General features: G+C 31.1%; 1 protein-coding gene across 1 annotated transcript in view; it reads right to left on the reverse strand.

Moving 5' to 3' along the window:
- Positions 1-27568, reverse strand: part of LOC135136798 (protein gooseberry-like) — a 57443-nt gene that overhangs the window by 15631 nt on the left and 14244 nt on the right. Inside the window, exon 3 of the mRNA XM_064066215.1 lies at positions 22743-22965. Coding sequence (XP_063922285.1) covers positions 22743-22965 — 223 coding nt within the window. The remainder of the gene's footprint in view (positions 1-22742; positions 22966-27568) is intronic.

The following is a 27568-nucleotide window of genomic DNA, read 5'->3' on the forward strand; positions in this document are numbered from 1 at the left end:
CCAGTAAATTTTATTGCAGGCAAATCTAAAATTTCTGTTTTCAAAAATTCTAAATTCTCATTAGAACTAAATATTTAAATCACATCAAAGTCTTAATTTGCTGAAATTCTCGTTTCCAAAATTTCGAAAATAAGTAAATCTAGAACTTTTGTTTTCGAAAATGCCAGATTCATGTGAAAATTAAATGTTTAAATCCTTATACAAAATATTAACTTGTCAAACCTTATTTGATTTTGTAGAAGATAATTCCAAAAAATCTGTTTTCGAAATTCTAAATTCTCGTTAAATATTAAATCACAAATCGAAATACAGATTTTCTGAAATATTCCTGGATAAAATTCTGAAACTTGAAAATTCATAGCTGACTTTGTTGACGGTAAATCTAAAATTGCTGCTTTCAAAAATACTAAATTCTAAATCGCATCAAAATCTTAATTTGCTGAAATTCTGAAGTTTCTATTTTCGAAAATTTTAAATTCTCATGATAATAATAATAATAATAATAATTTATTTACGGAATATAACTCCACTTTACAAATAAAGGAAAAAAAAAACAGTGTTTCTTGATTCCACGATACAGTACAATATTAATACAAATTAAACAAATAAAAAGTTGAAAATTAAACTAAATAAGATTACATATTATAATAATAATAAACCGACACATCATTTTTAAATTTCAGCCTACTAGAATCAAAGATTGAGATTCGAATGCGGCAGGAATATTCATTAGCTTCTTCCATCATTCTTCTTAACGGATGATTTTGAGCCAAAAGTGTTGTTGATGTTGATATTCTAAATATGTTTCGACTTCTTGTTGTACGACTGTCAACTGCAGGGATAAGAAAAGACAATCTGTTCAACAGACTTGGATTGTCAATATGTCCATTAATAATGTCATGAAGAACACAGGCATCAGAAATTTTCCAACGGATAATAAGAGAGTGAATTTGACACTTATCCATAATCCATCGGTAGTCACCCTTAATATGAGAATGACCCATTTTAAATTCCACAGTTCGAAGAAATTTATTTTGTACTCTTTCAAGTCTCTCATAGTCGATTTTATAAAAAGGAAACCAAACAGAAGAGCAATAATCAAAATGCGATCGAACAAGAGAGCAGTAGAGAGATTTTAGGGCCAATGGAGACAGATCTTTACAATGACGCCAAATGAAACCCCACATACTCATGGCTTTATTGTAAATATGGTTATAATGGCTCTTAAATGTAAGGGTCGTATCAAAAATCACCCCCAAATCTTTTATTTCTAAAACTCGTGAGACGGAGACATTGTCTAATTGGTAATCAAAACTGATATGCGATTTGGTTTTATAAAATGATATTACATAGCATTTCTTAATGTTTAAATGAAGACAGTTATTTTGACACCAGTTAAATAATGCAACTAAGTCCAATTGAAGTTGTTTAGCGTCTTGAATGGACCGTATAGTTTTAAATAGTTTCAGGTCATCTGCATACAGTAAATAATTTGAAAAATGGAAACTGCAAGTTAAGTCATTAATAAATAACAAAAAAAGAATGGGTCCACAATGTGTACCTTGTGGAACACCAGAAGATACGCAAAAAGGGGCCGAAATATAATTATAAATTCGTACCTGTTGTTTTCTGTCAACCAGAAAAGAAGATAGCCATTTAATCGTACCTTCTCTAAAACCTAACTTATGTAGCTTTACAATTAGCAATCGATGATTAACCCGATCAAAAGCTTTTGAAAAATCTGTATAAACAGAATCTACTTGCGATCGATTGGCAAATGCTTCATTTAAAAATGATTTGTATTCAAGAAGGTTAGACAATGTTGACCTGTTAGAGAAAAAACCATGCTGACTACTTGAGATAATAGATGCAGATGCCCATCGGAGCTGAATGGATACAATAGCATCAAGTAATTTGGGAATTGCAGATTGGTTGCAGACCCCTCTATAATTGTCCACGTTGTTACGTTGTCCAGATTTGAAGATGGGAATTACATAACTGTTCTTCCATAATTGAGGAAAGACGCCTTCACTGAGTGACGTTTGAAATAAGATAAATAAAGGTAAGCAAAGAGAGAATTTACAGTTTTTTAGAACAATGCTGGGAACACCATCAGGGCCAGGATTACAAGATGACTTCAAAAAGGAAATATGGTTAAAAACATCTGATAAACTAATATATAAGCCAGAATCATTCACTTGAGACGATGAATCAAAACAACAAGCAAAATTCCTCAAGTCATCAACTGCGTAAACAGAAGAAAAATATTGTGCAAAAAGATTAGCCACTTCATCCCCACCTTTTACAGAGTGCTGATCAAGTGTCATTTCAGCAGGAATACTGCTGTCACTCTTCTTTTTGTCACGAACAAATTTCCAGAAAAATTTGGGATTATTAAAAATACTAACATTAACGTTAGATATATACGCAGCATACAGTTGTTCACATAAGAGGTTAGAGCGTATTAGCAGTGATAAGACCGACACTCTCTCTTTAATTAATTTTTAGTGGTTAAAGTGCCTTGTTTTTTCTTGAATTTTGGACAGTGTCTGGAAATTAGGATTATATACGCCCTGTGTCACTGTTGTCGCCTTTTGATTGCGTAAGTTAAGGGGTTTCTCTATTTTGTACGTGGCTTCTGCATTTTTTGCCCTTTCACGTGATAACGTTATCTTGGTTTTATTGATTAATTAGCTTTAGCTTTTTGCTACAATATAGCTGTATCCTCTGTCTCTTTTGTTTTACCTTCCCTGGTCTAGTCTGTTTGTCAAGTACTGTCAGTCACCACGACGGACCGCGTTGGTGTGAAGAATTGTTTCCTTGTTATCCTATTAATATGGCAGTTCTATGTTTAATTTGTGAGAATGCTATCACCCCTACGACTCCTTCTACAAAATGTGGTACATGCAAAAAACATGCACATATTAAATGTTTAAAACTGAGTGAGTCTGAAATAGCTGAAATAATAAACGACAAATCTTCTTGGATTTGTCCTAAATGCTCGCCTTCTAGTAACATAATCTCAATTGAAAAAATTGAGGAAATCATTATAAAACAACTAAGTGTGGTGCAACAGGACATTAAACAAACTATTGAAAATCACTTCAAAGCTATCAATGACAGATTAACAACCGTTGAGGATAATGTACGACTAATTCAGGAGGAATGGGCAGCGTTTAAGACGTCTAATACAATGCCTAATAACAATTCATCTGATCTTAATGTGATTGTGGCCGAAATTGAGGAGCGTAAAAGACGGAGTTCTAATGTACTATTGTTTAATTTACCTGAATCTTCTTCTACATCGATTGCACAAAGGGTTGCGGACGATTTGCAACAGGTTATGTCTATTTTATCCCCGTTGGGTTTCATTTCTCATCCTCAAAAAGTTATTCGCATTGGTCCTCCTAAGTCTAACACTGTTCGTCCTTTGAGAATAGTTTGTGAAAATGAGAATCTGGCTAAAGACATTCTCCGCTCAAACAAAAATAACCCTAATCGTGATAAATTCTTTCGTCCTGATTTAACTAAACTTCAGCGTGATTTTAATAATGATATTCGCCGTGAATTTAAGGACAGGGTTTCTAAAGGTGAGAAGGACGTAACTTTAAAATACAAAAACAATCAAGCTTATATTACCAAAACAAGTTCATCTCGCAATAGTTTTTCAAAAAAGTAATAAACTTTTACTATCAGAATGTTGGTGGCCTTAGGTCAAAATTAAAGGAATTTTCGTTAATGGTTAATTCTAGTGTTTACGATATTATTATTATTTCGGAATCCTGGCTTTGCAGCAGTATTTCCAACGAAGAACTGGGTTTAAATAATTATAGCATTTTTCGTGCTGATCGCAATGTTGATTATACGGGTAAACATCGTGGTGGTGGTGTGTTGATTGCGATCAGGAATGATTTTTGTGTTCATACTGTTCTTTGTAGTATTTCTGTGGAAAGCATTTTTGTTCATTTAAAATATAATGATTTAGATTTGATTGTTGGGGGTGTGTATATTCCTCCTGCGTCTCCTCTTAGTATTTTCGAGGATTATTGTAGTGACCTGGAATTAATTTTTGAGCGTTTTCCTGATTCATCTTATGTCATCGCCGGTGATTTTAATTTACCACATCTCGTCTGGAATGGTAATGATATTCTTTTTGATTCATCGACTAGTAAACATGAATATTATGACGTTATTAACTCAACTTCAGCATTTCTGAATCTTAAACAAGTTAATTTATTTCCCAATGGCAGAAACGTTTTTCTTGATCTTATTTTTACAAATATTGTTGCACTTGCAGTTTTGCCTGCTGTAGATCCTATTTTTCCTCAAAGTCTTCATCACTCTCCGTATTCATGGTATATTTCCTGCACCTCTTCATCTTCGGTTCATAATGATAATTAAATATTTAAATCGCAACAAAGTTACGTATAATTTGATTAAATTCTCGTCGATAGAATTCTGAAATTTGAAAAAGCATAGTTGATTTTGCTAAAAATAAGTCTAAAATTTCTGTTTTCAAAAATTCTAAATTCTCATGAGAACTAAATGTTTAAATCACATAAAATCTTAATTCGTTGAAATTCTAGTTTATAAAATTCCGAAATCCGATTAAAAATCTTCGTTGATTCCTGGAAAGTAAATCTAAAATTTTTGTTTTCGAAAATTCTAAATTTTCGTGAGAACTTGCTCAAATTCTTTTTAACAAAATGTTATAATTTGACAATCTTGGTTGATTTTGTTGAAGATAAATCTAAAAATTCACTTTTCGAAAATTCTAAATTTCCCTGAGAACTTCGAATTCGACTATAAACCAGAATTCCAATTTGCTGAAACATTCGTGACAAATTCCTGAAATCTGAAAATCTTAGTCGATTTTGTTGAAGGTAAATCTAAAGTTTATATTTTCGAAAGTTCTAAATTTTTGCGATAATTAAATATTTAAATCGTAATTTGATTAAGTTCTTGTTGACAAAATCCTGAAAATTGAAAAATCATAGCTGATTTTATTGAAGGTAAATCTAAAATTTTTGCTGAAATTCTCGTTTCCAAAATTGCGAAAATAAGAAAATCTGAACGTTTTATTTTCGAAAATTCTAGATTCTTATGAGAACCAGGGAATGTTTAAATCCTTATCAAAACCTTAACTTCTTAAATCTTGTTTGATTTTGTCGAAGATAATTCCAAAAATTCTGTTTTCGAAATTCTAAATTCTCGTTTAATATTAAATCAAAATAAAAATACTGATTTACTGAAATATTCGTCGACAAAATTTTTGAAAATTCATAGTTGACTTTGTTGACGATAAATCTAAAATTCCTGCTTTCAAAAATTCTAAATTCTAAATCACATCAAAATTTATAAAATTCTGAAGTTTCATATTTTCGAAAATTCTAAATGTTGTGTAGCTCAGTTTAGATTTGAAAAAAACTAGCGAAATTCTGAGAATACTTTCACTGTCATAAATGTGGCTTTAGGCATATTATCAATAGGAATGAAAAAAATCTTTGATAAATATGGTCACCTCCAAAACCACCTTATTTCCATTCATCGCTCTAGTGCTCAACTGTCACCAGCCGATTCTCATTTCCGTTTAAATACATCAAATGAATCGGCGTAACAGTAAACCATAATTAAAAGAAATTGAAAATGGAAATACCTCGCCGCTTCTCTTTGTAATAATAAGAAATCCCACCGAACAAACCCAAAAATCCCCTTTTCCTTGATCTTTCACTCAAAACATCTGTCTTCCCTCCCGAAAAAAGCTAACAGAAATCTTGTTAAAAATAGAAAAAAACCACACGAAATCGTGGCGCAAAGGTGAGAAGTTTGCCGACATCAGAAATGATTGGATGTTTCGAAAAAAATCCCCTTCAACAATTTGTTACGTCATCGGATATCTATTAAGAAACGGTCTTTCAGTCGTGCCGCCTCTGAAACCCGATCCGTTGTTTTTTCTGCGTCGGAAACACTTGGTATTACCATTACGCGATAATTAGAAAAGGTACGGAACGGTAATAAAACACAAAAATAAAAAAACATCCCCTAGTTGCGTCGGGTTGGCCGCTTCAAGGGCAAACGTGTAATTACAGATTCAATTTGTTTGTAAACGTAATAATAACGTTAATTAAAGTCGGCATTAAGTAATCCAGCTAAGCGTGGCGCAAGTGTTTTATTAACATAATGATCTGTTAGTTTTAGTTTAATTGGTGTTCGCCGGTTAATTACGAACGGCTCGTAGGGGAGTTTGGGGAAAATCGGAAAAATCCGGGACCACCTACGTTCGGTTTTATTCCGATTGTCGACGGAACCCAGTCGACCGTTTTATTTTAATATCCTCTATTTATTGTTTGTCGCGATCGTTAGAGTTGGTCGACTGTGAATAATTGTGTGATACGGTAGTGGCTACTGGGTATGACAGATATTTAAAATGGCCGAAAGCATACAAGATGGCGTGACATTATTTTTATATTGGAATAATTGCGGCGATGATGGCGAGGAATGAAAAAATGCTTCATTAATTTTTCTTCGATTGGGAATTTTACGTGATGAAATTTTATTGACTGCGGTTGTACCACACGTTGTTCACAACTGCCTATTTTGATTGAACGATTTCTCTTGGCTGTTTTGCTCGCAACGAGCGTTCTAGATGCCTTATTTCATTGTGATGGAATTGAAATAATGGGATTGGTATTGTTGTGGGGCTTTTTTAGACCACACTGTGGCGTATTTTGCCGTCAGAAACAGCTGATATTGCATTCGAAAAAGTTATTTAGGTTTTTTTGGTCAATTATCACTTTTTAGTCAGCTATTGTTGATCAAAGCAAAATTAAATAGCGCACTTTTTGTAAATCAGGCAACCAAACATTCACTTTTTTTATGACTTTACTATAAGAGGGCGTCATCGCGAAATTAGGTGCATTTTAAAGCCTCAATCAAGCCTCAAATTATTATCAAATTAACTGTGCATTTTTCTAATTTCTAATGTTTTTGAAAAATTCGCAATTTTTAAAATGTTTAGGTATCTCAGAATTTTTGTCACATTTCATTTTGGCAATTGTGGCAAAATTTAATTCTGGAGTTAGTGATCTACAAAGAAATTTCTTCACGTAGTTTACGAAAGTGGACAAAAAAGTCGAAATTTTCAAAAGGGGATTTTGAGAAATTGAGCTTTTGGGAAATTCGAAAAATATAGCGTGTTTATAATTCTGGAGAAAGATTTTCGGTATACATATTATAGATACATAAAATAATCCTGGAGAGTAATTTTCGAAGAAATGAAACCGAAAATAACCTCTAGAGGTAGGAATCTACAAAAATGCCTTTAGATAATTTTGGAAAGTTCTGAAAGACGAAAAATTTCAAAATGAAGTTGAGCTTTTGAAAAAGTTGCTCTAAAGACCGCAAAAATTTTAAGATATGTATCTCGACGTATTCATTCGAAAAATATAGTATATGTGCTATATGTTTTATGCCGAATTTTTGAAGTGAAGCCAAAAATAAGTAGCTTCTGAATTCCGAAATCTACAAAAAAATCTCTTCAAATAATTTTCGAAAATGACAAAAAAGTCAAAAATATCGTAATATTGAAAACTCACCCTCTTGGAAGAGTTACCCAAAAATCTACAAAAAATTCTGAAATGTAGATTTCAATGTGCTGATTCGAAAAATATAGCGTGTTTATGATCTCGGGGCGAGCAATTTTCGGTAATATGCGATTTTGTACTCAAATTTTTTAATATCTTAAAAAGTCTTGTATTTCATATTCAAAAAGGTAAGAATTTTGGGAGAAATGGAGCCGGAAATTACTTCTAAGGGTCGAAATTGATAATATTTGGATAATAATTTTGAGTATCGTGTTGTTCAATTGAGATAGGGTGGGTGGGCGGGGCTCATATTTTGGCTTTTTCTTAATATACGTAGTCGTCTTTTCAGAACAAGAAACTTGAAAATTGTTTCAAATGGTAAATTCTTGTAGACAATTATCGATCTTGCATTAAACCCCGCCCCTCGATCTGACAACGAATGAAAAAGTCATCACAACTGAGAATTGAGATCGGGGCGGATATGGGTGGGTCCTAATTTTTGGCTTTATTTTTTTATTAATATACCCACCTAGTATTCTTTGAACAACACGAAACTCAAAAACATGTTTTAATTTCTCGTACAAAAATAAGGATTTTGCAATTAAGCTCCGCCCTCTCTACTTACGACAAATAAAAAAATCATCAGAATTGAGATCGGGCGGGTGGGCGGGGCTTATATTTTGCCTTTTTTATCTTAATATACAATGCCATCTTTTTATAACAAGAAACTAAAACATGGTAAAATTGGTACATTTTTGCAAGGAAATATGGATTTTGCGATTATGGGGCGGAGCCTAATTACAAAATCTATATTTCCTTATACGAATTTTCTATTTTAAACATGTTTTAAGTTTCATTGTGAAAAGAAGTCAACACATATTAAAACAAAAGGCAAAATATAAGCCCGCCCACCCGCCCTGTCTCAATTGTGATGATTTTTTTTATGCACCGTGAACCAAGGGGGCGGAGCATAACTGCAAAACACTTATTTCTTTACAAGAAATTAAAAACATGTTTTTGAGTATCGAGTTGTTCAAAGAATAATATGTACATTAAGAAAAAAATACTAAATATAAGCCCCGCCCACATACCCCATTTCAATTGTGATGATTTCTTTTTATTCTTAGAAATTTAAAACACATTTAAAATGGTAAATTTTTGCCCTTTTTACTTCCCGAGCGTAAGCAATGGGTTGTAATCGGCCGACTTTCTACTTTTGCGTTTTCTCGACCTATCATGACCCCTAGAGGACGAAGAAATAGGTCTCCTGTTTCCGTCTGTCTGTCCGTCTGTTTGCCGGGCCGATTGTTGTCAAATTTTGTATTTATATTAGGTATGTATATCATGTAGAAGGCAAAACGCTAACCAAAATTTTTCTAATCATCCCCACCACTAATGTGATGACGTCACTTCAAAATTGTACATAGTAAATGGGTTTTAAATTGTATCTAATAACATGTTGTCGAATTAAGTCTAGAAATATTAAGAAAAACAGGCAAAATGTAGCCCCGCCCACCCGCCCTCTCTCAATTCTGATGATTTATTTATTCGTCGTGAGCCAAAGGCAGGAACTTAATTTCAAAATCCTTATTTCGCTACAAGAAATAAAAAAGATGTTTTTGAGTATCGTGTTGTTCAAAGAAAACTATGTATATTAAGAAAAAAATTGGTCTAAAGAGTTTAGACAGTACTTCCCTCGCTGTCGGAAACGTGACGACTGCATGCCTATTATGTTTTTTTTTTCGCAGTGGATTTCAAAGAATTCGGTTTTGTAGTTCCTGATTAAATCAATAAAATATATTTACGCATTCATTAATTTTTTTGAGTCACTCTGTATATGCAAATCCAAAAAATATAAATGGAGTGATAAATGACAAGTACAGACTCACCATATTTTGTACATTTTAGATATGATTTATTCGGCAAACTTTCGAGCTGACGTCATCAAGTTTTTGGAGGGGATAAGCAAATATATTTTGACTAGACATTTATTATGCTCTTTATGACCTTAAAACATCTGCAAGATTTCAGAGCATTCGGTTTTGTAGTTCCTGATTAAATCAATAAAATATATTTACGCATTCATTAATTTTTTTGAGTCACCCTGTATATGCAAATCCAAAAAATATGAATGGAGTGATAAATTACAAGTACAGACTCATCATATTTTTACAGTTTAGATAGGATTTATTCGGCAAACTTTCGAGCTGACGTCATCAATTTTTTGAAGGGGATAAGCAAATATATTTTGACTAAACATTTATTATGCTCTTTAGAACCTTAAAACATCTGCAAGATTTCAAAGCATTCGGTTTTGTAGTTTCTGAGTAAATCAGTAAAATAAATTTACGCATTCATTAATTTTTTTGAGTCACCCTGTATATGCAAATCCAAAAAATATGAATGGAGTGATAGATCACAAGTACAGACTCATCATATTTTGTACATTTTAGATATGATTTATTCCACAAACTTTTGAGCTGACGTCATCAAGTTTTTGGAGGGGATAAGCAAATATTTTTTGACTAAAGATTTATGATGCTCTTTATAGCCTTAAAACATCTGCAACATTTCAAAGCATTCTGGTTAGCAGATTAAAAATTAAATTTCAAAATGTTTTTTTTTTCCAAAAATCTGGACGTTTCGGGTGAAAAGTCGATTCGGAGTTGTAAACTACATGTGTAGGACTATGTTATTTTATACAATTGAAAACCCATTTACTATGTACAATTTTGAAGTGACGTCATCGCATTAGTGGTGGGGATGATTAGACAAATTTTGGTTAGCGTTTTACCATCTACATGATATTCTTAATATAAGTACAAAATTTCACAACAATCGGTCGAGTACTTTCGGAGATTATCTGTCTAATAAAAATCCGGGACAACAGACGGACAGACGGACGGACAGACGGACAGACGGACGGACAGACGGACAGACGGACAGACGGACGGACAGACGGACAGACGGACAGACGGACGGACAGACGGACAGACGGACAGACGGACAGACAGACGGAAATGGGAGACCTATTTCTTCGTCTTCTAGGGGTCATGAAAGATCGAGAAAACGTAAAAGTAGAGAGTCGGCCGACGGACTCGATTACAATACTTCCTTTGCTTACGCTCGGGAAGTAAAAAGGCAAAATATAAACCCCGCCCACCCGCCCTGTCTCGATTTTGATGATTTTTTTATTGGTCGTAAGCCGAGGGGCGGAACGTAATTGTAGAATTGATATTTCCCTACACAAATTTACCATTTTAAACATTTTTTAAGTTTCTTGTTGATTACACATATTAGGAAAAAAACGCGTAAGCGAAGGAAGTATTATAATCAAGTACGTCGGTCGACTCTCTACTTTTGCGTTTTGTCGACCTATCATGACCCCTAGAGGACGAAGAAATAGGTCTCCCGTTTCCGTCTGTCTGTCCGTCTGTCTGTCTGCCGTCCCGGATTTTTATTAGACAGATAATCTCCGAAAATACTGGGCAGATTGTTTTCAAATTTTGTATTTATACTAGGTATATCATGTAGATGGTAAAACGCTAACAAAATTTGTCTAATCATCCCCACCACTAATGTGATGACGTCAGTTCAAAATTGTACATAGTAAATGAGTTTTAAACTGTATCAAATAACATGGTCTTACACATGTAGTTTATGACTCCGAATTGAGATTTTAGCCAAAACGTACAGATTTTTGGGAAAAAAATCAAAATTAGGAAACAACATATTGACATTTAATTTGGAATCTACAAAACCGAATGCTTCGAAATCTTGCAGATGGTTTACAGTTATGATAATCATGATAAGTTTTTATTCAAAATATATTTACTTGTCCCCTCCAAAAAATTGATGACGTCACCTTAAAACTATTTTTTTTGGATTTGCATATACAGGGTGCCTCAAAAAAATTCATGAATGCGTGAATATATTTTATTGATTTAATCAGGAACTACAAAACCGAATGCTTTGAAATCTTGGAGATGTTTTAAAGTTATCATAGGCATGGTAAATTTTTGATCAAACTACATTTGTTCATCCCCCCTCCCTAAAAAATTGATCACGCCACTCCAAAATTTTTCCGAAAAAGTGCTATCTTAAATGTGCGAAGTGTGATGAGTCTATAATTGTGATTTATCACTGCATAAATATTTTTTACATTTGTTTATACGGGGTGTGTGAAAAAAATTACTGACTGAGTCAATTTATTTTATTGATTAAATCAGGAATTGCTAAACTGAATACTTTGAAATCTTGACGTTTTGGAGTTATTGTAAGCATGGTAACTTTTAGTGAAAATGTATCTGTTTATCAACCCCAAAAAATTGATTATGGCATCTCAAAATTTTGCCGAATCTTTCGCAAATGTACAAAATATGAACAGACTTTTAATCATTGCATTCATATTTTTTAGATTTGCTTAAACCGGTGACTCGAAAAAATTAATGAATCAGTCAATTTATTATTGATCAAATTAAGAACGAGCCACCTCATTTTCTGGAAAATGTGAGAATACGCTCGTCTTTATAACAATAAAATAATGATAAGGTAAGAATTATAATAATAGCATTTAGAATATTTTGTTCAATGGAGGCTTATGAATAATTTTAGTCATCTGTTTTGGGGGGATAAACTCATTCAAATCAAACAAATGTCTGCGTGACATTCTTCCGATGTAATGTATTCCCGTTAATAATGTGCTGGAAATACATTTTTTGCACTCATAACCTTTTTTGATGACCTTGGCCCATTCAACAGCATGCGGGGCGTCGAACATCACGCACAGATACGTTTTGCTATGACGTGTAAATTTTTATAGTAATCAATTATAATCCTCCACTTTTCTCCTACAACTCCTTTAAAAATGGAAAAATGGAACCTCAAAGTTACTATTATTGGCAACTTGGCAACGGGAACTTCAACGTCAACAGCAAGTTTATAAATCCCACTTTATGGTTTCAGTATATTTGGAAAAGGTCCGCAGGTACTGTGTCAAGTGATTTGCAACGGTCAAAGACCTGCTGTGTGCTTCAGCCCCCCGAAGCTTAACTTCGGGTTGGTAACCCTTCTCGGCACCGTCACTAGAGAAATGAAGATTCTGAACGACAGCATAGGTATTCGGCTCAAAAAACGATATTTTAAAAATACTAAACTTTACCATATTTTATACTGAAGGTAGGGAATAATGGTTGGAATTTTTAAAATAATGCCGAAAATAGCTTCTAAATGATTTTTGATTTTTGAAAATGATCAAAAAAGGTCAAAAATTTCGTAAGAAGTAAGTTTTCAATTATCTTATTGAAAAAGTTACCTTCTAGAGGTCGAAATCGACAAATTTACAAAAAAATGTCTTTGGGATACTTTTCGAAAGTGATTGAAACAGGGCTTCAAAATGACAAAAAAGTCGAAAATTTTGTAATATTGAAAACTTACGCTTTTGGAAAAGTTACCCAAAAATTCACAAAAAATTTTAAGATCTCAATATGCTCATTCGAAAAATATAACGTGTTTACTTTTGTGGTCCCAGAGCAATTTTTGGAGATATTCGATTTTAGATTTATTTTTTTTAAAAGCATTAAAATTGCTGTATTTTATTTGGCGATGGTAAAATGGTAATTTTTTGTAGAAATGAAACCAAAATATCTTCCAGAGATCTAAATCTGAGGTTCTTAATTTGATCGATTAAAAATTGGCCGAAGGCTAAAAGTAAAATCCGACAAATCCCGCTCTTTAAAAAAATTATAATAGGTATTTGATTTCACGATTTTCGTTTTGTGACCACATACCTAACGGGATAAAATGTCTTTCAGCACTAGGTAGTAGCAATCTGAAGCTCAAGTGTTTATTTATGTTTATACATCGAAATAATGTCACGCAGAAATTTGTCCGATTTGAATGAGTTTGTCTTCCCAAAAGAGAGGAGTAAAATTATTAATTAAACCACCATCGGACAAAATGTTCTGAATATTATAATTTTGGTCAACATTTAACCAACTACATGGTATTTCGAATATATAAACAAAATTTGATATAAGAGTTAAACGAAGATGATTTTGATCGTAGAGTAGTTAATTATATGTTCTCGTTTAGAGTGGGAATGGGCAGGAATAGAATGTATGCTGTTCATGTTTTTGTTGTACTATTTGCTATAAAATTTATTTCTCATTTCAGAAGAAAAACAAAAGAGATAATGGGTGGGTGGGCGGGGCTAAGTTTAACTTTTTGCTATAGTCTTTTATAAACGAGCAATAGCTCCGCCCACCCACCCTTTATTTTCTTGGAAGGTATGTCATTTTCCAAAATTAGTCTTAACTTAGCAAATACTAGGACCGCCCACCCGCCCCCTATTCTTCTAGAAGCTATATGATTTACCTAAATCAGTCTTATCTCAGCAAATACTAACAAAAAATGAAAAACTCAAAATTGCAAATCTAAAAATGGATAATAAAAATCTGAAAAATTCAAAATTGAGAACTCGTGAAATTGCTGATCGAAAAATTGCAAAAATCTAAAAATTTTCAAACAATTTATCAAAAACAGTTCTCTCTTAGCAAGTACTAAACCCTCCCACCCTCCCTGTTCCTTTAATTCAAACTAAGTAAAATAAATCGTTGAAATGAAAACGGGCGGGTGGGCGGGGTTAATTATATGTTCTTTTGTAGAGTGGGAATGGGAAGGAACAGAATGTAGGCTGTTAAAAAAAGCTCTAATCGTAATATTTTTGTTATACTATTTGCTATAAAATGTATTTCTTATTTCAGAAGAAAAAAACTGATAGAAGGGGCGGGTGGGCGGGGCTAAGTTTAACTTTTTGCTACAGAGTCTTTTATAAACGAGCCCCGCCTACCCTGCCTTTATTTTCTTCGAGGGTATGTCATTTGCCACAGTCAGTTTCACCTTAAGAAGAACTAGTCCCGCCCACCCACCCTTTATTTTCTTGGAAGGTATGTCATTTGCCAAAACCAGTCTTATCTTAGCAAACACTAGACCCGCCCACCCGCCCCCTATTTTTCTAGAAGCTATGTGATTTGCCAAAATCAGTCTTATCTTAGCAAGTACTAACAAAAAATGAAAAACTGAAAATTGCAAATCCAAAAATAGATGAAACAAAAATCTGAAAAATTAAAAATTGAGAACTCCTGAAACTGCTGATAGAAAAATTGCAAAAATCTAAAAATTTTTAAACAAATTCATCAAAAACAGTCCTATCTTAGCAAGTACTAGCCCCTCCCACCCTCCCTGTTGCTTTAATTCAAATTAGATAAAATGAATCGCTAAAATGAAAACGGGCGGGTGGGCAAGCTTAATTATATGTTCTTTTGTAGAGTGGGAATGGGAAGGAATAGAATGTAGGCTGTTAAAAAAGAAAACAGCTCTAATCGTAATATTTCTGTTATACTATTTGCTATAAAATGTAATTCTTATTTCAGAAGAAAAAGAATTGATAGAAGGGGCGGGGGGGGCGGGGCTAAGTTAACATTTTGCTACAGTTTCACCTTAAAAAGAACTAGCCCCGCCCACCCACCCTTTAGTTTCTTGGATGGTATGTCATTTGCTAAAATTAATCTTATCTTAGCAAATACTAGGCCCGCCCACCCACCCCCCTATTTTTCTAGAAGCTATGCGATTTGCCAAAATGAGTCTTATCTTAACAAGTACTAACAAAAAATGAAAAACTGAAAATTGCAAATCGAAAAATGGATGAAATAAAAATCCGAAAAATTAAAAATTGAGAACTCGTGAAATTGCTGATCGAAAAATTGCAAAAATCTAAAAAATTTTAAACAATTTACCAAAAACAGTCCTATCTTAGCAAGTAGCCCCTCCCACCCTCCCTGTTCCTTTAATTCAAACTAGATAAAATGAATCGCTGAAACGAAAACGGGCGGGTGGGCGGGGTTAATTATATGTTCTTTTGTAGAGTGGGAATGGGAAGAAATAGAAAGTGGGCTGTTAAAAAAGATAAAAAGCTCTAATCGTAATATTTTTGTTATACTATTTGCTATAAAATGCATTTCTTATTTCAGACAAAAAAAAACTGATAGAAGGGGCGGGTAGGCAGGATCTAAGTTTAACTTTTTGCTACGGAGTCGTATATAAACGAGCAATAGCCCCGCCCACCCCGCATTGATTTTCTTTGAATGTATGTCATTTGCCACAGTCAGTTTCACCTTAAGAAAAACTAGTGCCGCCCACCCACCCTTTGTTTTCTTGGAAGGTATGTCATTTGCCAAAATTAGTCTTATCTTAGCAAATACTAGGCCCGCCCACCCGCCCCCTATTTTACTAGAAAATATGTGATTTGCCAAAATCACTCTTATCTTAGCAAGTACTAACAAAAAATGAAAAACTGAAAATTGCAAATCGAAAAATGGATGAAATAAAAATCTGAAAAACTAAAAATTCAGAACTCGTGAAATTACTGATCGAAAAATTGCAAAACTCTAAAAAATTTAAACAATTTATCAAAAACAGTCCTATCTTAACAAGTAGGTACAAGCCCCTCCCACCCACCCTGTTCCTTTAATTCAAACTAGATAAAATGAAACGCTGAAATGAAAACGGGCGGGTGGGCGGTTTAATTATGTGTTCTTTTGTAGAGTGGGAATGGGAAGGAATAGAATGTAGGCTGTGAAAAAAGAAAAAAAGCTCTAATCGTAATATTTGTGTTATACTATTTGCTATAAAATATATTTCTTATTTCAGAAGAAAAAAACTGATAGAAGGGGCGGGTGGGCGGGGCTAAGTTTAACTTTTTGCAACAGAGTCTTTTATAAACGAGCAATAGCCCCGCCTACCCAGCCTTTATTTTCTTCGAGGGTATGTGATTTGCCACAGTCAGTTTCACCTTAAGAAGAACTAGTCCCGCCCACCCACCCTTTATTTTCTCGGAAGGTACGTGATTTGCCAAAATTAGTCTTATCTTAGCAAATACTAAGCCCGCCCACCCGCCCGCTATTTTTCTAGAGGCAATGTGATTTGCCAAAATTAGTCTTACCTTAGCAAACACTAGGCCCGCCCACCCGCCCCTATTTTTCTAGAAACTATGTGATTTGCCAAAATCAGTTTTATACTAACAACAATGAAAATCTGAAAATTGCAATACGAAAAATGGATGAAATAAAAATCTGAAAAATTGAAAATTGAGAACTCGTGAAATTGCTGATCGAAAAAATGCAAAAATCTAAAAATTTTTAAACAATTTATCAAAAACAGTCCAGCCTTAGCGAGTACTAGTCCCTCCCACCCTCCTTGTTCCTTTAATTCAAATTAGATAAAGTGAATCTCTGAAATGAAAACGGGCGGGTGGGCGGGGTTAATTCCATGTTCTTTGGTAGAGTGGGAATGGGAAGGAAAAGAATGTAGACTGTTAAAAACGAAAAAAAGCTCTAATCGTAATATTTTTGTTATACTATTTCCTATAAAATGTATTTCTTATTTCAAAAGAAAAAAAACTGATAGAAGGGGCGGGTGGGCGGGGCTAAGTTTAACTTTTTGCTACAGAGTATTTTATAAGCGGGCAATAGCCCCGCCTACCCGACCTTTATTTTCTTCGAAGGTATCTGCTTTGCCACAGTCGGTTTCACCTTAAAAAGAACTCTGTAGCAAAAATTTAAACTTAGCCCCGCCCACCCACCGATTCTCTCTGCGTGATTTTATTATACTTATAGCCAATTTTTAATTGATCAAATTAAGAACCTCAGATTTAGATCTCTAGAAGATATTTTGGCTTCATTTCTACAAAAATTACGATTTTAGCAGAATCGCCAAAAGAAATACGGCAATTTTTATGCTTAAAAAAAAAAATGAATCTAAAATTGAATATCTCCAAAAATTGCTTCGGGACCACAAAAGTAAGCACGTTATATTTTTCGAATGAGCATATTGAGATCTTAGAATTTTTTGTGAATTTTTGGGTAACTTTTCCAAAAACGTAAGTTTTCAATATTACAAAATTTTCGACTTTTTGTTATTTTGAAGTCCTTTTTCAATCACTTTCGAAAATTATCCAAAGACATTTTTTGTAAATTTATCGATTTCGACCTCTAGAAGGTAACTTTTTCAAAAAGATAATTGAAAACTCACTTCTTACGAAATTTTTGACCTTGTTTGATCAATTTGAAAAATTACTTAAAGGGATTTTTTTGTAGATTTCGACATTTAGGAGTTATTTTCGGCTTTATTTTAAAAATTCCAACCATTATTCCCAAGTTTTTCGTTTGTTTAAATTATGACTTTAAAATTTTTCGATTTTTCAGTTTCCAGATTTTTTTTTAATTTTCAATTTGTTGTTTCTTCAGTTTTTCGATTTTTCAATTTTTCCGGATTGCACTTTTTCGATTTCATTATTTTTCGAATTTTCGATTTTCATTTCCTCATTTTTCAAGTTTTTGAATACAAAATTTTGGATTTTTCAACTTCGCAATTTTTCGATTTTCGAGTTTTCTAATTTCAACTCACTCCGTCAATTTAAATTTTTTAATTTTTCATTTTACAAACTTCAAAATTCATAAACCTGAAAAATTCGAAAGTCGAACAAATCCAAAAATTGAAAACAAAACTTCAAAATCGTAAATTTAAAGCAACGAATAATTCAAAAGATTCAAATTAAATTTTAAAATTTGAAAAACTATAACACCGCTAAATGGAAAATTCGAATAATGAGAAGATAGAAAATTAAAAAATTGGGAAGTTGAAAAAATGGAAAAACTGTAGGAACAAAATATGAAAAATTCAAAAAAAAGTAAAAAACTCCGAAGAATTGAAAAATAGAAAAATTAAAAAACTAGAAGCTGAAAAATCTAAAAATCAGAAACTTTCAAAATCATAAATTCAAAGAAAGGAAAAATCAAAAATTGAAAATCGACAAATTTTGGTCCGAAAACTTGAAAAATTGTGGAAACAAAAAAGGGAAATTTGAATAAAAATTGAGATTTCTTTGCAACATCGAAAAAGTGAAAATCCGAAAAATTGAAAAAACTTCAAAAACTGGACAAATAAAGCAAACAATTGATAATCTGAAAAATGGAAAAATTGATAAGCTAAACTTTCAGAAATGGAAAATTAAAATTTCGAAAAATTATAAAATCGAAAGAAAAAGTGAAAATCGGGAAAAAATCCAAAAGTCCAAAAATTGCAATTAAATCATAAAATTAACGAAACGAAAAATTCAAAAATCCGAAAATTGAAAAAATAAAACGTTGAAAAATCGAAAAACTTGGGAAATAGAAAATTCAAAATTCAAAAAAATTAAAATGGTGTCTTTAATTTTACGATTTGCAAATTTTGGATTTTTCATTTTTCATTTTTTAGCTTCCTCAATCTTGCGGCTTTTGTACTTTTCAATTTTTCGAGTTTTCACTTTTCGATTTTGCGAAGAAATCTCAATTTTTGGTTTTTTCAATTTTTTGTTTCTACAATTTTTCAAGTTTTCGAATCAAAATTTGTCGATTTTTAATTTTTGATTTTTCCTTTCTTTAAATTTATGATTTTGCAAGTTTCCGATCTTTCGACTTTTCAGCTTCTCGTTTTTTAATTTTTCGATTTTTCAATTCTTCGGTGTATTCAATTTCGAAGTTTTGTACTTTCTTGAGTTTTTCATTTTTTGTTTGTCCAGTTCTTTGATTTTTCCACTTTTGATGTTTTCAACTTCCCAATTTTTTCAATTGTTCAATTTTTGTTAAAAGAAAAATACTTAAAGATGAGCTCGCAATATTATCAAATACAGGGTGTTCCATTTGAAAAAAATAAGAGAAACTTCATGTATAATTTCAGATCTCCATCATTATTCCACAAAGATTATATATTTACCAAATTATCAAAAAAGACGCCTATGAAGTTAATAAAAAAGGCTGTTTAATTTCAATCCATAAAATATTTCAACGTCATAAACGGGACATCCTGTATTAAATTATAAAAAAATATACAGGGTGTTTAATAAAATGCAACAAAAATAACAAATATACACAACATTCACATAAAACACCCTGTATTCCAAACCTTGGCTGAAACGACCCAACACCTTCGCTTTCAAAATCTATCGAATTTTCAAAATACGTAGCGAAAAATTTCAATTCATTGAACCCCAGTTTCGACCCCAGAAACAGTCCTGCTTCAACCACGTTCCCCACAATCACTTTCGCATTTTTTCGGTTTTCGTGTTTTCAAATGTCAAGTAAGTCAATTTAAATTTTTTTAATTTTTCATTTTCAAACTTCAAAAATGGAAAAATGAAAAAACAATACGAAAAATCGAATTTAAAGAAAGGAAAAATCAAAAGTTAATAATAGAAAAATTTTGATTCGAAAACTTGAAAAATTGTGAAAATAAACAATGGAAAATTCAAAAAATTATAATTTCTGAAATTTGAGAAAACGAAAAATTGGGATTTCTTTGCAAAATCGGAAAAATGAGAGCTCGCAAAATTGAAAAATCCAAAAGTTGTAACATTGAGTAAGCTAAAAATTGAATAATCTATATTTTGCAAAATCGTAAAATTAAAGGAACGATTTTTATTTTTTTTTGGAATATTCAAGTTTTTTCGAATAAAAATTTTTCGATCTTTCACTTTCTATTTTTCGGGTTTTTCTTTCTTTAAATTTATGACTGTGAAATTTTTCCATTTTTCAATTTGCCGATTTTTTATTTGAATTCTCAATTTGTTGTTGCCTCAGTTTTTTTGATTTTTCAACTTTTGATTTTCAATTTACGGATTTTTGAATTTTTCGTTTCGTTAATTTCACGATTTGGAGAAACCAAAAACGAAAAGTTCAAAAGAAAGTAAAAAAACTCAAAAATTGAAAACTGAAGAATTGAAAAATAGAAAAATTAAAAAACAAGAGCCGAAAAATCGAAAAATTAGAAACTTTCAAAATCATAAATTTAAAGAAAGGAAAAATCAAAAATTATAAACCGATAAATTTTGGTTCAAAAACTTGAAAAATTGTGGAAACAATAAATGGAAATTCGAATAATTTAATTTTCTAAAATTTGAAAAAACGAAAAATTGAGATTTCTTTGCAAAATTCAAAAAAATTAAAATCGTGTCTTTAATTTTACGATTTAGCAAATTTTGGATTTTTCAATTTTCATTTTTTAGCTTCCTCAATCTTGCGGCTTTTGTACTTTTCAATTTTTCGAGTTTTCACTTTTCGATTTTGCGAAGAAATCTCAATTTTTGTTTTTTCAATTTTTTGTTTCTACAATTTTTCAAGTTTTCGAATCAAAATTTGTCGATTTTTAATTTTTGATTTTTCCTTTCTTTAAATTTATGATTTTGCAAGTTTCCGATCTTTCGACTGTTCAGCTTCTCGTTTTTTAATTTTTCGATTTTTCAATTCTTCGGTGTATTCAATTTTGAAGTTTTGTACTTTCTTTTGAGTTTTTCATTTTTTGTTTGTCCAGTTCTTTGATTTTTCCACTTTTGATGTTTTCAACTTCCCAATTTTTTCAATTGTTCAATTTTTGTTAAAAGAAAAATACTTAAAGATAAGCTCGCAATATTATCAAATACAGGGTGTTCCATTTGAAAAAAATAAGAGAAACTTCATATATAATTTCAGATCTCCATCATCATTCCACAAAGATTATATATTTACCAAATTATCAAAAAAAACCCTTATGAAGTTAATAAAAAAGGCTGTTTAATTTCAATCCATAAAATATTTCAACGTCATAAACGGGACATCCTGTATTAAATCATAAAAAATATACAGGGTGTTTAATAAAATGCAACAAAAATAACAAATATACACAATATTCACATAAAACACCCCACAATTCATTGAACCCCAGTTTCGACCCCACAAACAGTCCTCCTTCAACCACATTCCCCACAATCATCCGCGAAACCCAAAAATTGAGAACTCGTGAAATTGCTGATCGAAAAATTAAAGCATATACTGAGAAATTGAGAATGTCTACATTTTTCCCTTTACTTATCTGCTTTAAATATCCATATTTAAAGACGCAGGTGTTGTGGGGATGTTAATCGAAAATCGCACAATCTAATTTTATAATTTTTTAAAGAAACGCAATTCGTCGACCTCGTCAGTCGACTAAAAAATGCGCCTTAATTGTGTTTTTCTCTCTTTAATTTCCGGTGTTATCATAGTCGCGTTTTATGCCTTCAACAAACGCAGCTTCTAGTTTTCACTCAGCACAAGCTGCTGTAAAACATTGTGTTGTTTGCAGTTCAGGTGCCTGTTTTATTGCTCGTAAAACAAAATCCAATTAAGCGCTTGGATTCTAACCCGAGCCCGGAATTGAAATAATATTGTTAAAATTACCACAAACATCTAGCACAATTTTATTTTAGCGCCATTTCAAACTAACAATTTTTAATTTTTCGGCGAGCCGAAGACGTGTTCTAGAATCTAGAACGCACCATGATCAACGCCTTCTACCTGAGTTACCAGGAAGGAGGATATCGGAGTCCGCAAAGGGTTCAGGTACATACAGTAAATTTAGACTTTATGGAACGTTTTATGGCGGCCAACGCAAAAATAAGCAACTGGACTCGACAAAGTAACGTTATTTGGTTTGCTTTGTGGCGTTGATGGCTTGAAGGTGGCAAAAATGTATCGATGTGACCTTAATAGTTTGCACTTTCATGCATGAGTACTTCGATTTGACTGATGAAGTAAGAGCATACAAAGTTCCTTACTTTTGTTCTATGCTAGCCAGGCGATAAATTAAAATCGCTACTATAGTAAACAAAAAAAAAATTGGAACCGTTTGTTACGAGTGAGTTTTTCTATTACAAAATTTTGTGTTGACGTCATCCACATTTTTGCAAGGATGCATATATCAGATTGAATAGACGCATTGTAATACCTACTAATAATAAAAGTATTGTAGGTATTATTGTTATTCTTGAAACTTGATTTATAATCAATAAAATAACGAAACAATGTAATCACGTCTGCCGTTTATAATAACAGAGGTGTAGAGTACCAAATTGCCCGAACTTGAAAGTGTTTATGTTTCGGAAGAATGTCACGTAGAAATTAGTTTGATTGACAAAATTTTACTAAAATTAGTACTCGTCGTTACTCAGCAATTTTTGACATGACGTCAACAAATCCTCAGTGGGGGTGAATACACATTTATATATATTTTTATAATTTTTAAAAGAAATTAAAAAAAAATCCCTACCGTCGCACTCCGCCCCCTTGCCCCTCAGCAGCCTGGAGATCGCCGACACGCTGGGCGCGGTGCTCCTGTCACAGATCCCCTCCTTGACTAGCCTGTCCCTGATTTCCCAGCTGAAAATCGACGGATTTTCCCGCTTGTACTGCTCGATCCGGCTCTCCACTTCCGGCGTCGCGACGCGGGGCTTCGAGCCGCCAATCACACCTGGCCTTATGGATCCTGTTTCCTGTAAAAATAGAACGACGTTTTAATGTTTCGTGAGATTGTGGCACGGATGGTCGGGTTTCAACAACGCCGTGCTCGAGTCAAATCGAGCAGAGGCGTAAGGATGATGGTTTATGGGCGCTGGGTGAGCGTCGGGAATGCTGGGTTTCGCGGGCGATTGTGGGGAATGTGGTTGAAGGAGTCTGTTTGTGGGGTCGAAACTGGGGTTCAATTAATTGCTGACGTCATCTTGAAATTTTTCGCCACATATTTTGGAAATTCGGGAGATTTTGAAAGCGTACGTGTTGGGTCGTTTCAGCCAAGTTTCGACTACAGAGTGTTTTATGTGAATGTTGTGTATGTTTGTTATTTTTGTTGCATTTTATTAAACACCCTATATATTTTAATAAATTTAAGTTCTTCTTTAAAAAGGGTGAAAATTACTATCAGACACAAAGGTTTGTTATATTTTTATAAAAAAAAAATGTTTTACTTAAAAATTTCCCAAACTGAATTGAAGTTTGCATTAAGGCAATTTCGAAGATTTTATGAAATACAGGATGTCTCATTTATCATTTATGACGTTGAAATATTTGCGGATAATGAAGACTGGACTGAAATTAAACACCTTACGTCTTTTTTGATAATTTGGTAAATAAAACCCTTGTGGAATGATGAAATAACGAAATTTAAATAAGTATTTTGAATTATTAATATAAAATCTGAAATTATATATGAAGTCTGTAATTTACCTTGTTTTTTCACAATATGAAAATTAAAAAAATATTAAGAGTAGGTATATTTATTTATACAGGGGGAATAAAATTCAGAATTGTCAGTTTCTCTTATGTTTTCAAATGGGACATCCTGTATTTATAACTTATCCTTAAGTATTTTTCTTTTAAGAAAAATTGAAAGATTCTAAAGACGAGAAGACGGAAAATTAAACAATTGGCTAATTGAAAAATCAAGTGAAAATCGTAAAAGAAAAATGAAAAATTCAAAAGAAGGTAAAAAAACTCGATGATTGAATACACCGAAGAATTGAAAAATCGAAAAATTAAAAAACAAGCTGAAAAATCTAAAACACAGACACTTTTAAAACCACATTTTAAAGAAAGGAAAAATGAAAAATAGGAATATTTTGATTCAAAAATTTGAAAAATTGTGGAAACAAAAAATTAAAATTTCTAAAATTTAAAAAAGCCAAAACTTCAGATTTCTTTGCAAAATCGGTAACTTGAAAAATGCAAAAGTAGTAAGATTGAGGAAGCTAAAAATTGAAAAACCGAAAATTTGCAAAGTCGTAAAATTAAAGACAAGATTTTTATATTTCTGGGATTTTCAACTTTTCGAATTAAAATTTTTCGATTTTTATTTTTTTGAGTTTTTTGTTTCTTTAAATTTTGACTTTGAAATTTTTCGATTCTTAATTTCTCGATTTTTTTGAGTTTTCAATTTGTTGTTTCATCAGTTTTTCGATTTTCCAACTTTCGATTCTTTCAGTTATCGGATTTTTTAATTTTTCGTTTCGAAGAATTGAAAAACAAAAAAATTAATAAACAAGAAGATTTAAAAATCGAAAAATCGGAAACTTTCAAAATCATAAATTTGAAGAACAAAAACTGGAAATTTCAAAAAATTAAAATTTCTAAAATTTGAAAAAAAAACAAAAATTGAGATTTCATTTGCAAGATTGATAAAGCTAAAAATCGAAAAATTGAAAATTTGCAAAATCGTAAAATTAAAGAAACGATTTTTATTTTTTTAAATTTTCTATTTTACGTTTCTTCAGTTTTTAAAGTTTTCGAATTAAAATTTTTCGATTATTTCCCGAGTTTTTCGATTTTTCAACCCTTGATTTTTTCAATTTTCGGATTTTCGAATTTTTAGCTTCGTTAGTTTTACGATTTTGCAATTTTTCGATTTTTAGATTTTTTTCCAGTTTTCACTTTTTCCATTTTATAATTTTTAAAAATTTTAATTTTTCATTTTTTGAAAATTTTAGCTAATCAATTATTCGATTTTTAAGGTTATTAATTGTTTTTTTTAATTTTCGATTTTCAAGTTTTTGAATTTAAATTTTTCCATTTTTCAACTTCGCATTTTTTCGTTTTTCGAGTTTTCAAATTTCATGTAAGTCAATTTAAATTTTTTTAATTTTTCAATTTTCAAACTTGAAAAATACAAAAGTCGAACAAATCAAAAAATTGAAAACAAAAATTCAGAATCGTAAATTTAAAGCAATGAAAAATTCAAACGATTTAAATTAAATTTTAAAATTTCAAAAACTAAAACAGTGCAAAATGGAAAATTCGAAAAATAAGAAGACAGAAAATTAAAAAATTGGAAAACTGGAGAAACCAAAAGTGAAAAATTCAAATGAAAGAAAAAAAACTCGAAAATTGAAAACTCCGGAGAATTGAAAAATCAAAAAATTAAAAAAACAAGAAGCTAAAAAATCGAAAAATCGGAAACTTTCAAAATCATAAATTTAAAGAAAGGAAAAATCAAAAATTAAAAAATTGTGGAAACAAAAAGTACATAGAGATTTCAAAAATTTAAAATTTCTAAAAATTGAAAAAACGAAAAATTGAGATTTCTTTGCAAAATCGGAAAAGTGAAAACCCGAAAAATTGAAAAATAAAAAATCGTAAATTTAAAAAAAACTTCAAAATCCGGAACTTGAAAAATACAAAAGGCGTAAGATAGAGATAGCAAACAATTGAAAAATTTAAAATTCGAATTAAAATGTTTCGATTTTTCACTTTTTATTTTTCGAGCTTTTTTTTTCTTTAAATTTATGACATTGCAATTTTTGGAGTTTTTAATTTTTTGTTTCCTCAGTTTTTCGATTTTTCAACTTTTGATTCTTTCAATAATCGGATTTTTGAATTTTTCTTTCCGAAGAATTGAAAAATAGAAAAATTAAAAAACAAGAAGCTTTAAAAATCGAAAAATCGGAAACTTTCAAAATCATAAATTTGAAGAAAGGAAAAATCAAAAATCAAAATATGAAAAATTTTGAATCAAAAACTTGAAAAATTGTAAAAACAAAAAACGGAAATTTCAAAAAATTAAAATTTCTAAAATTTGAAAACAACAAAAATTGAGATTTCTTTGCAAATCGAAAAAGTAAAAACTTGAGTGAGAGTAATTTAAAAAACTTCGAAAATCGGAAACTTGAAAAATACGAAAGTCCTAAGATTGATAAAGCTAAAAATCGATAAATTGAAAATTTGCAAAATCGTAAAATTAAAGAAACGATTTTTATTTTTTGAATTTTCCATTTTCCGTTTCTTCAGTTTTTAAGGTTTTCGAATTAAAATTTTTCAATTTTTCACTTCTTTTAATTTTCAGTTTTTTATTTCCCGAGTTTTTCGATTTTTCAAACCTTGATTTTTTCAATTTTCGGATTTTTTAATTTTTCGCTTCGTTAATTTTACGATTTTGCAATTTTTCGACTTTTTAGATTTTTTTCCGGTTTTCACTTTTTCCATTTTATAATTTTTAGAAATTTTAATTTTTCATTTTTTGAAAATTTTAGCTAATCAATTATTGGATTTTTAAGGTTAATTGTTTTTTTTAATTTTCGTTTTTCGAGTTTTCAAATTTCAAGTAAGTCAATTTAAATTTTTTTAATTTTTCAATTTTCAAACTTCAAAATTCGTAAACTTGAAAAAGACAAAAGTCGAACAAATCGAAAAATTGAAAACAAAAATTCAGAATCCTAAATTTAAAGCAATGAAAAATTCAAACGATTTAAATTAAATTTTAAAATTTCAAAAACTAAAACAGTGCAAAATGGAAAATTCGAAAAATAAGAAGACAGAAAATTAAAAAATTGGAAAACTGGAGAAACCAAAAGTGAAAAATTCAAATGAAAGAAAAAAAACTCGAAAATTGAAAACTCCGGAGAATTGAAAAATCAAAAAATTAAAAAAACAAGAAGCTAAAAAATCGAAAAATCGGAAACTTTCAAAATCATAAATTTAAAGAAAGGAAAAATCAAAAATTAAAAAATTGTGGAAACAAAAAGTACATAGAGATTTCAAAAATTTAAAATTTCTAAAAATTGAAAAAACGAAAAATTGAGATTTCTTTGCAAAATCGGAAAAGTGAAAACCCGAAAAATTGAAAAATAAAAAATCGTAAATTTAAAAAAAACTTCAAAATCCGGAACTTGAAAAATACAAAAGGCGTAAGATAGAGATAGCAAACAATTGAAAAATTTAAAATTCGAATTAAAATGTTTCGATTTTTCACTTTTTATTTTTCGAGCTTTTTTTTTCTTTAAATTTATGACATTGCAATTTTTGGAGTTTTTAATTTTTTGTTTCCTCAGTTTTTCGATTTTTCAACTTTTGATTCTTTCAATAATCGGATTTTTGAATTTTTCTTTCCGAAGAATTGAAAAATAGAAAAATTAAAAAACAAGAAGCTTTAAAAATCGAAAAATCGGAAACTTTCAAAATCATAAATTTGAAGAAAGGAAAAATCAAAAATCAAAATATGAAAAATTTTGAATCAAAAACTTGAAAAATTGTAAAAACAAAAAACGGAAATTTCAAAAAATTAAAATTTCTAAAATTTGAAAACAACAAAAATTGAGATTTCTTTGCAAA

The sequence above is a fragment of the Zophobas morio genome, unplaced genomic scaffold (genome assembly GCF_036711695.1).
Source record: "Zophobas morio isolate AGI-343-1 ecotype UQ-CSIRO unplaced genomic scaffold, CSIRO_AGI_Zmor_V1 ptg000027l, whole genome shotgun sequence".
Lineage (NCBI taxonomy): Eukaryota > Metazoa > Arthropoda > Insecta > Coleoptera > Tenebrionidae > Zophobas > Zophobas morio.